This window comes from Atractosteus spatula, chromosome 1 (genome assembly GCF_055471065.1).
Source record: "Atractosteus spatula isolate fAtrSpa1 chromosome 1, fAtrSpa1.hap1, whole genome shotgun sequence".
Lineage (NCBI taxonomy): Eukaryota > Metazoa > Chordata > Actinopteri > Semionotiformes > Lepisosteidae > Atractosteus > Atractosteus spatula.
In genome coordinates this window covers 58884198-58895121 of record NC_142706.1, presented here as the reverse complement: position 1 = coordinate 58895121, position 10924 = coordinate 58884198, and the positions used below count along the sequence as shown (strand labels likewise).

The 10924-nt window shown below is 54.2% G+C and overlaps 1 protein-coding gene across 1 annotated transcript; it reads right to left on the bottom strand.

Annotated features, from left to right (window-relative positions):
- Nucleotides 1–3000: 3000 nt before the first annotated feature.
- Nucleotides 3001–4134, bottom strand: neurod4 (neuronal differentiation 4). Its single transcript, XM_088912959.1, has one exon. The coding sequence runs from the start codon at nt 4132–4134 to the stop codon at nt 3001–3003; it is 1134 nt and encodes a 377-aa protein (XP_088769085.1).
- Nucleotides 4135–10924: the final 6790 nt, after the last annotated feature.

Sequence of the window (10924 nt, the reverse complement as noted above, 5' to 3'; positions counted from 1 at the left end):
AGTAGAGTGCTAGCTGCTGTGCTAGCAAGGCAGGACAGGGTGGAATGGAATGACAAAGCTCCCTTTCTTGCCACATGTTTCTGACATTCATCACTGGGCTTGTGCAGTTTGTTTCCTAACCCTCCTCGATCTAGAGGTGCCAGTCCTCAGGTGGCTGGGGACAGTCCTGTCTGCGGCGCGGGAGGAAGTCAGGCCCATTCACGTCCCCCCTGCTTGTGGGCCTTCTGCGGTTTCACTCCGTCAGCCCTGTTGCCCCTACAGCCAGCAGCTCAGACAGCTGTGGCATCTGATGGAGGGCAGATACAGCCCCCACTGGCTACTCCTCCGGTTCCGTTCACAAGTACTTAGCAAGCCAATGCAGCTACAGCCCACACTGAACCAAACCTGAACGAAGTCAGTGCCACACGTGTTGAATGACTCCGTGTGAACCAAATCAGTTTCTGTGCATAAGCACTCGATAGCCAAGTCAAGTCAAGCCAGTCTGCTTTGCGCTGAAGCAAGAAACCACTGAGAATCAGAAATCTGCTGGATGATGAGTCCTGGCCTCTAACCCCACTGGTGAGTTTTCAGTTTCCTCTGAGCCTTTAGGACTGTGGTTCTCCAGGACCAGGAGAGAGGAGCTTCAGTCGAAAGGCTTGTACAGGGTTTCTTGGAGCTAGTGCAGTATAGAATATAGAATATATAATATATACGAATAATGTTTATTTTCTTAAGTGCGCTAGGGGAAATATTTACAAAACCAAAACTGAAAGATAACAAAAAACAATACAAAAAAGACAAATAAATAATTTTATATACTTTAACGTAAAACACTGGCAAATGACTATATAGGCAGCCCAGGCTGCCTGGACAGAGACTGGACAGCAGAGAGATCTGGGCCAGAAGACACCCCTTGTCACTCACTCTCCCCTTCTTGGGGTGACAGAGTTGCCCCAGAGCACGTCTTCCAGCCATCTACCTAAAATCGGGGGGCTCCTAGCGGATCCATAAACTTCTTATTTGAACCCCAACCCTACACTCCACTCTAGCCTGAGCCCCGAACTTAACTCTAGCACTAACCATAGCTCGGCCTCAGCTCTAAGCCCTAGACCCGAGCACAGACCCAGTCATAACACAAACCAGACCAGGACTTCCAAACCCTGACCCCAGTACCTGCTGGGATTCGATTCAGCTGCTTCCTTAATTAGACCCTTCTCTAAATGTATGGTTTGTTTGTTGACCTGATGTTGTAGCTGTCAGTTCCTGAAAAGTCTCCGATCTTTAGTTAAATCCAACAAGGTAAAGATATCTTGAAATCCCTATGAGTTTGAGGGATAAAAACCTTGGCAGTTCTTAATTGATAAAAGTACCAGCTTGATAACCAGCTTGTACCAGCCTTAATGCAGTAATAAAGCCCTTTCCCTATCCCTATGCCAGACTCACCACATCCACTCTCTCTAGAGCAACAGTCCAACTTTTGATAGGTCAATCATCAACAACAGAGGAACCAGGAAGAGAGTTACTAGAACTCAATTAAGGCTTAATTGGACCGATTTATCCCTCTTCTCCAGGTCTGGAGCTGGAAGAGGGACTTACAACACCTGCAGGACTGTAGCCTCCCAGAGAGTAAACATGGGGAGCCGTTGATTAGGCCTGACCGTACCCACAGGCCTCACTGTGCCCTTACCCATCGTCCCCTATCTCTACTCTAACGCTGACCCAGCCCTGGACTGCAGCTGGTCCACTGCATCTGCTGGAGCTGCGGTTGTTCAGATACTTCTGTATCTGGTTTTAACCAGATTGCTTCAGATCTCCTGCGTCCTGTACTGGACTGCATCAGCGCCCCCGAATCCTGTACTGGACTGCGTCAGCGCCCCTGAATCCTGTACCAGACAATCTCGGTGCCCCTGTAAATTCTGCCAGTGTGCAAACAACACATATAACCACAAAAAAAACAATACAAATAACAATGCAAATAAATATTAAATAAAGGTTTAAATAGACAAATTTGTACATTTATAGTAAATAGCAGTTATGACACCACAGAATCTTTTCCAGGGTGGGGAGCAATGAGGTCTGGCTCACATGTAAGTATTGCTCCCTGGACGCGAACAGCTCCCAGAGTCCGACGCCTCATTCCGAGGTTGCCTAGCTCCGGAGTGGGAGCGTTTTGGAAACAACTTCCGGACTCCAATTATTGGCCCAAAATCTGGCACTTTACAGATACGTGTTTTAACTATTTCATTTTTTTAAGAAAATAAAGGGGCATCTTGATTTCCCATCAAGGAGAGAGAAGTCATGGGAACGCCCTGGCTGGAAGAGGGCTTCTCCGATGGCGGTGTGCCACGCAGCTGGCTCTGACACCCCCCCTCTGTCCGCGGGACGGCCTGCGTCCCGCTGGCCCGAAGTGCTGGTGGGTCTGAAAGCCACGATCTCCGCTCTGTCTCCGTCTAAAAGAGAAGATTTTCCTCAAGCGTGGACGGACACAGGACCTCTCGATGCCGTCTGTATCCCAGAACTAGGGAACGGAATGAAGCTGTCTGTTTTTCCCAACACACTTGCGGCTCACAGTGCCCTCCTGCCAGCTGCTGGGAGAGACAGAGGCGGGGAAGGGCGGCGGGGGTACAGATGCGGTCACACCCCGCCCTGCGAGAAGGGAATCTCGGATAGTTCCAAGGTAGTTCTCGGGTAGTCCCAAGATACTTCAAAAGGGAATCTCGGATAGCCCCAGAATACATCCAAAGGGAATCTCGGATAGCCCCAGGACACTTCTGAAGGGGATCTTGAATAGCCCCAGAATACTTCCAAAGGGAATCTTGGATAGCCCCAGGATACTTCCAAAGGGAATCTCGGATAGTTGCAGGATGGGTTTAAATGTTAAAGTACTTGTGAAGGCAAAGCGGACTTCTGGCTTCAACACATTGCCCTCCCGCAGTGAGGAGCAGGAGGGACAGGGAGGAGGGTGTCTCGGAGAGGGGTGGGCAGTGAGAACGAGCTGGAAGGCCCTATCTGCCCCCGGGTCTACTCGTTGAAAATGGACCCCATCTGAGTGCCCACCATGTGGGGGGCAGGCGCAGCGTACGGCTCGAAGGCCACGTCCAGGGGCAGGTCGTACCGCGTCACCGCTGTGGGGAAGAGGGAGGCATGGCCCTGGGGCCCCGAGAGCCCCGCCACCGAGGAAGGGGGGTAGTGGGGGTGGCCGAGGAAGCCCCCAGCGTGGGCGTGGGCGTGGGCGTGGGCGTGAGCGGCGTAGCCCTTCTCCACCTCGTGCGGGGACGGCTCCTGCTTGAGGGCGAAGTTCCCAGTGATGCTCAGGGGGGGCGTGAGCGGCCCGTCGTAAGGGGGAGTCCCGCTGCTGCAGTCGTGGCCTGGGGAGGGGTTCTCGTAGGGGCCACCCTTGAAGCCTGGCAGGGGCTTGAGGTGCAGGAGGTGCGAGGCCTCCAGGTTGCCATAGGGAGGGCTGGGTAGCCCCGGGGAGGGGTAGCTGAAAGGGTGCCCGGGGGCCATGGAGGCTCCCAGCCCCACCCCACAGGGCACGTGCTGCTGCTTCTCCTCCAGCTTGTCCAGCAGCACAGGCGGCGCCCCCAGCTGGAGGCAGCCGGCCACCAGGTTGCTGGTCGGCTGGGAGAGCCCCTTGCACAGCATCTCGATGAAGCCCCGGCTCTCGGGGGACTGGCCGCTCTCCAGCACCTCAGACAGCGCCCAGATGTAGTTGCGCGCCAGCCGCAGCGTCTCGATCTTGGACAGCTTCTGCGTCTTGGAGTAGCAGGGCATGACGCGGCGCAGGTTGTCCAGGGCGTCGTTCAGGCCGTGCATGCGCGAGCGCTCCCGGGCGTTGGCCTTCACCCGCCGGGCGCGGAACCGCTCTAGCCGCGCCTTCGTCATCTTCTTCTTCTTGGGGCCCCGGCGCTTGGGGCCCTTCTCCCCACACTCGCCTCCCTCTTCCTCCTCCTCTTCCTCCTCCTCCTCCATGTCCTCCAGGTCCTCCATGTCCTCGCTGCCCTGCTCGCCCGCCCCGCAGCCCCCGCCCGGGGCGTAGCATGCCAGCTCTGCCGCGCCCTCCCCATCCTGCGAGCTGACGTCTTCCTCCATCCAGCCCAGGGAGCTCACCAGCTCCGCCACGTCGCTGGCTTTCCCGTAGGGCTTAGTCATCATGGCGCCCTGCAGAGTGTGAGAGGGTCACAGTCAGTCCCGCTGCCCCACGCCCTGCGCCACCCAGTGCCCTCTGCGGCCCGACCACAGCCAGCGCACCCCGTGTGAATCCGCCACCGCATTATGTAACAGCCCGAAGGACACTCTACACCGGAAATGTTCCTTTTCTTCTTTTTTTATTTTGGATCACTGAATTAAACTTTACTTGTTCGCCTGCAGCCCGCACAAGCTGACACGGCTCCCTAAATAATAAAAATCACAAAGCCTATTGCTTCCTGGGATGCAGACCCACGATTCCAAGATGCCAGCGGTAGACTGTGGTTGCGGTTGGCATTCAGGATTCCTGAAGACCCTGTGTGTGTGAGAAGGGTTCAGCCAAGACTTACTAACGGCCAGGGACACAAGCCCGGTCCAGTGATAGTCTACCCAACATGCTCTAACTCCTTCCATTGTGCTGTAGCCCTTCGTTCAGGCTGACCCTGCTCTATCTGAAGGGCTTGCAGCAACGGACCTCGATTAAAGCAATTAAGTGATTAAGGATCATTCTGGTAATGAAGTCTGTGGTTGGATCCGTGCCCCGCAGTGGAAGAGCAGGGGAGGCCCCTCAGCTGGCAGGCTAGCTAGGCGCTCTTATGAAGTCAGCCACTGAACCTGACCAGGGCCCAGACCCCTGGATTGGGTGTCTGGAGAGGGAGGAGGGGGCAGAGGGCTGAGGAGATATTTAATCAGTGCTCACGTCTGCAGGCCAAGCTCAGAGAGAACCCGACCCCAATACCCTCTCTGCATTCTCACAGTTATCTTCAGAGCCCTTAAATCTATCACCCCCACATTTGCTGGCAGCTTCATCCAATTCAGGGCCAACGGGGGAGCCGGAGCCTATCCCAGAAAGCAGCGGGGGCGAGGCAGGGTACACCCTGGACATGACGCCAGCCCATCTCACACACACACACACACGCACGCACACACGCACACACGCACCAGGGCCAGTTTTCCCAGAAGCTGTTTAATCCACCAGCTTGTCTCTGGACTGTGGGAGGAAACCCGCATGAATATACGCAGCCCAGGCTCAGAACTGAGCCCAGGCTCTCAGCGCTCTGCCCACTGTGCCTCCGTGCCGCCTCCTGAATGTATTCATCTCCAGTGAACTGGCCTTCCATGATTAAATCACCACTCTGCCTTCTGCAAAGCAGGCTACCTTTCACTGACGGGTTCAGATCCGACATGCATTATGGATGGAGACAGGCTGTTCCCGCGCACGCAGCCCTGCTCCTCGCCCGGCGCCAGCAGCCCTGTGCCCACATGCGTATTCATGCAGGACCCGCGCCCTGCCCTCCGCGAGCAACCCGACACCCCGCTGGCCGGCTGCATGCATAATGCAGCGTCAGCTCCTGTTTGCGCGGGCGGCACGCGCGGCCCCCGCCCACACACCTGCTGGCCCCCCCGGGCTCCCAGCAACACAGCTCGGCTGGAACCAGGGCCTCAAGAAGGACGCTTTCCTTTAAACCGCTTGATCTGTCGACGTCAATTCGGGCTGTGCAGGGGCCCCTGGGGGCCCGCTGTTGCAGCGGAGCGTCTGCTGGAGGAATCTGAGCAAGGAGCCGGGTGTGAGGGTATAGTGGCAGCGTCCCATCCGGGATACGAAACCCGGAGTCTCTGAGGACGTCCAGAGCTTCCTCCACAGATCTGCTCTGCTGACAAAACTAACGCCCCTCCCCCTGCACACACACACACAGTATTAACTGGCAATCAGGAGCCAGTAAAAGTCAATATTCATTTCCTTTTGGCATTTTGACACAAAACACGTGGAACAGCCTCACATCAAACTCATCTCACTGTCCAGCTACGCCTCATGTACAGGAAGTAGTATTGACCTCGTATTGGCCATTGACTATTAATTGTGTGTTAACTGCAAATATCAAACTGGATTGAGTATGTGTCAGCCTTGTTTTCACAACAGCCCTGGATATTATTATTAAGGCGGTGCAGAGGAGGTTTGAGATTCCCGCTCTTAAACTGAATTGGTATGACATGTTCTGCCACTGGGGAGCCTGAAAGGAGCAGTGGGACAGTATGAATGGAGTCGGATCTTTCACCCACGTCCCCAGTCTGACACTGGGACACACACTAAGGCTATGACGGTCTTGCTGTGAACTGAGAGTTTATCCCACAGCACTCAGTTGGGCATTTATGTGCCTGACTGGGAAGCCTGCTTCAGACACTCGCAACTCTCTGTGTAAACACAGTTTCCAGGTCTCATTCCTAAATGAAGACCCTTTAATTTCCTGCTGTGACCCTCTGTCCCTGTTTCCGTGCTAAGTGTCTAGACAACTAAGGAATTTATATCTTTAGAGATTTAGCTCCTTTCTGTTCACGGTGTGTTTCAAACCAACGATACACGGAATCGTTCTTGTGTTTATTTGTGGAATTACACGCTAAAGTACACGTGTATGTAGGAAAGAGCGGGGAAGCCGTCATTCTAGGATTCAGCTAAGTCGATTCACCCCTTTCACGACCTCGCGGCCCGAGATTCACCGTTGCCGAAAAGCTGCCTGCGTGTTTTTCTTTTCCTCGTGGAACAAACCCCTACGTGCTCCTTATTCACGCAGAGCTGACCGCCTCCTCTCTCCTCTCCTGCTCGGCTTCGCCTAATTGCCTCGCGCGCCCGGAAATAGGTCAGTGAAGCCCGGTAGGTCCGACAGACTTCGACGAGGGACTCGCGCGCTCCTGCCAGCCTGCATCTGAGCCGTCCGGCCGCGCGGCGCGGCCCTCGCGGTGCGCGCGGCTGCAGCTCGCCGGCGAGCAGAGCTCTGCGGAGAGAAGCTGTTTGAAATGGTGTCCAGTCAAGCGAGCCCGGAGAAGCCGCGATGTGCGAGTGAGCGAGTTAGAGCGAGAGAGAGAGAGATTTCTAATTTCAGCACTGGCGAGCCGGACAGCTCCCTCAGGAAAAGGCGATCTGGATTTATCTCGAAAACTCAAATGCCCGCATTACGTTCATTACGCATTACGGCCTCTCTGTAAAAGCCATTTTAATCGTTTTTTTATCCCCTTCTACCCTGAACATCACCCGATCGCTAGCTCTATAACTAGACACTGTTATGCGTTCAACATGTGATAATCGGAGCTACGGGGCTGATTTAATCCGACAAAAATATTCATAGTTACTTATTACATCTTTTCTCAAAGGCGTGTACTGAATTTAAAAGTGGTTGAAATCTCCCTTTCTCTGCATCCAGCTACCTGGTTTTGGAGTTTAATGCTTCTTCTACGAAGTTGCCCGAACCTACAAGAGATGCTTTGAGAAAAGTTGCTGTCTGTCTATCTCACTCTCTGATTTCGTATGACTTACTCCCCCCGAGCTGCTGGGAATCGTGATCGCCAGAAAACTGTCTGCATGTCTTTCCTCCCCAGTTGTTTAAAACCCGCGAACTCGCAGGTGGACGGGCTGACGGAGACGCGGCGCTCTGTCCTCGGAAGTATTCACGCACGCAGCTGTGCGCGCTTCGACCAGTTTGCCGTCCCTTAAACGCCTCTTGAGAAGTTCTTCCAAGAAGCACGGTAGGGTGGACAGTGTGCAGGCTTGTTTTCTGAGAGATCTCGCCGTAGACCACCATTGTCCGAGAAATACACGCAGGAGGACGCGCCGTATCGGGGAGAGGGGCCGCTGTCTATCTGGGACGCGGGGGGATTTAGCCTGACAGCTCAAGGCTGAGGCCCTCGGCTTTAATTCTAGTTTAGCCCAGATAACAGCGTCAGCGGACACCGAGCCCAAGACACAAACAGCGAAGGCGGGAGTCAATCCCGGAGACAGACACGGATTATTACCTCTGGAAAGCGTGCGTGTGCGTGTGTCTCTGTATCTCTGTGTGTCTCTCTGTGCCTCTGTGCGTGTGTCTCTCTGTGCCTCTGTGTGTCTCTCTGTGCGTGTGTCTCTCTGTGCCTCTGTGTGTCTCTCTCTATCTCTGTGCGTGTGTCTCTCTGTGCCTCTGTGCGTGTGTCTCTCTGTGCCTCTGTGTGTCTCTCTCTATCTCTGTGCGTGTGTCTCTCTGTGCCTCTGTGCGTGTGTCTCTCTGTGCGTGTGTCTCTCTGTGCCTCTGTGTGTCTCTCTGTATCTCTGTGCCTCTGTGTGTCTCTCTGTGCCTCTGTGCGTGTGTCTCTCTGTGCCTCTGTGTGTCTCTCTCTATCTCTGTGCGTGTGTCTCTCTGTGCCTCTGTGCGTGTGTGTCTCTCTGTGCCTCTGTGTGTCTCTCTGTGCCTCTGTGCGTGTGTCTCTCTGTGCCTCTGTGTGTCTCTCTGTGCCTCTGTGCGTGTGTCTCTCTGTGCCTCTGTGTGTCTCTCTGTATCTCTGTGCCTCTGTGTGTCTCTCTGTGCCTCTGTGCGTGTGTCTGTTTGTGCACGCGCCTGTGGGTCCCTGTCTTCAGATGGGCTGCTGGAATGAAACCAAGGAGTAGTTTTATGAGCAGGGCTTGCAATAGAGGTAACATCCATTACATAGCAGCAGTGATCCTAATGCAATTGTGGAATACTCTAGCGCGAGGTCAGACGCTTTTCTCCGCTTTTGAACGCGTGAGAGCTGCCGCTGTGCGTGTTAGTGGTACCGCTAGTGGTTTTGTTCTGGCTTCAAAATGTAGCTAAATGTATAAAACAGTCTGGAAGCTAGAGCAGCGGTTTCGTGAAGAAGGACCGGGACCGGGAGCGTGGCGCTGACGGTGTCTGGCGCGAGGTCAGACACGCGTTTTTCAACCACCCCCTGCGCGTGCCACGCGTTCCGAGGCGCGGGGTTCAGATCCGCTCGAATCCCGACGTTTACAACTTGAGTGACTTCAAGACCCATTCAAACAAGTTAAATAAGGATACTTTCGATGCACCAAACTAAAAAAAAAACAGAATGGTTTTAAAGAATTAAAAATTGATATAATTTACAACAGAGTGCGACAGCAGTTCAGTGCAGTTCTTGTAGCTCAGTGTAGGAAGTTGGGTTATTATGGATTATTATGGCCAAAAACACCTGGGGTACGAAAATGCAACAAAATTGAGGACGGTTTAAGTGACAGCAAACTCACATAACCTTAAAAGCAGCACAATCCTGAGCTCAGACTGGGAAGATAATACAGACCTACAGAAGCAGAACGCGTATCAGACACAGTGCTGTGGCGTTTCAAAGCTGTCTTGTGTCAACAGGCTACACAAAATCACACACATCCACGTTTGTTCGCTGTCGATTTCACGTCCATTACTGGAAAAATAATTCTTTACGGCTACATGCTGACATTCTGCCATAAATTCCTAAAGTTTTTGGGAGCTCTTTCTGTTTCTTAAACGTGCTGTTTGTCGGCGTGAAGCTGCGGCTGAGCGCCTTACCTGTGTCCCCGGTGCTCCTGCCGCTGTCTGTCGGCGCCTCTCCGTGCTCCGCCGGCCGCCGTGACGCTCCGCCAGAGGCCGGGATCAAGTGCGCTCTGGGGGCGCTGGGGGGTTTGGAAGCTGCGTCTGTGTTTTCCTCGGGCTCTCGCGCTCGGACCCCTGCCTCTCTCTCTCTCTCTCTCTCTCTGTCTCCTTCGGCTCGCGCTGCCTCTGGTCCCGTGCTCTCTATCACTCCATCCGGGCGCCTGGAACTTTCACTGATGAATGTCAGGCTCGAGCTCTGATTTTTGCTTTTCTAGCAAACGGGACGTGGAGTGGCCCCTCCCATTACAACCCCCCCCCCCACCACCACCACACACACACACACACTCTCACCATCCCGCCCTCCACTCTCTCTCTCCCTCAAGCGCTGCCCGGTTCATCTAATGTTACTAACACGCGCGTGGCCGGGCTCGTGGCCAAAGAATGACACTGACCGCACCGTCCCTCCCCTCCAACCGCGAGGTCTAGGCGCGAGAACAGCGTCGCGCCCGTGTCCGGGAGGGAGACCGGGGTCGGGAGTCACACCTGCCTGTCGAGTGCCTGTCGGGACACTGGCAGCGGGGAGGACAGTCCTGACAAGATCAGAGGACAAGAGGAGAAACTTCTATTCCGCCTGACTTCCGAGTCGGTCCGGTGTAAACCGACCGGAGGAGATTACTGTCAGGGGTCGGTCTGCCCACTGTGCTCCAACTGCAGTAGGTGTTGAAAAGAGTGTACTGGAAAAGATTATTCAACTTTTTTTTTAAAAAAAGTGAAATCTTTAGAGAACGGGGGGGTCAGCCGACAGTACCCCACAGTCCCCATTCCGTCGCGTGAGCCGCACGAGAGTACACAGGCTCGGCCGCGTGTAACAGGATTGTCCCTGTCACGCTGCGAGTCATGAATTATTCATGCCTTTTATTTTTCACGCGAGAGGCGGTCCACAGAACAAGATGGGGATTGCATTGTTTGTGGACTTTCCGGGCCGCTCGGAAAACTGACAATAACATTCCACTACGAAGTTAATTTCAGTTTTTTTTTTAATGCAATGCTCTCAAAAAAGAGCTTTTTTTCTTTCCCCGTGGCCAGTGTAGCAGACACACCGGCGGCTCGCTGGCTTGTCAACAGAGCAGCACGCGGGGGTTCAGGAACCTGCGGACCGCGAGAGAACTGGGCTGCGGGTCCAGATGACGTACTGAGATTACGTCAGCAGTCCCGTCCGCTCAGCTGCAACAGAGTCACAGTGAGCAGCGGTCTAACCTGGCAGACAGTGGGCACGGGGCAGGCAATAAGACACCACCAGCAACAACAGCGACGACGATGAGAATAATCAATAACAGTTACTAACCTCATGTGGACCGATCTCAGAGGCTCAGGCTGGGATGAAAAGCAGGTTATTGCGGTACATGGTCCTG

Coding starts and splice junctions, on each gene's coding strand:
- neurod4 (XM_088912959.1), bottom strand. CDS start 4,134: ATGATGACTAAGCCCTACGGGAAAGCCAGCGACGTGGCGGAGCTGGTG.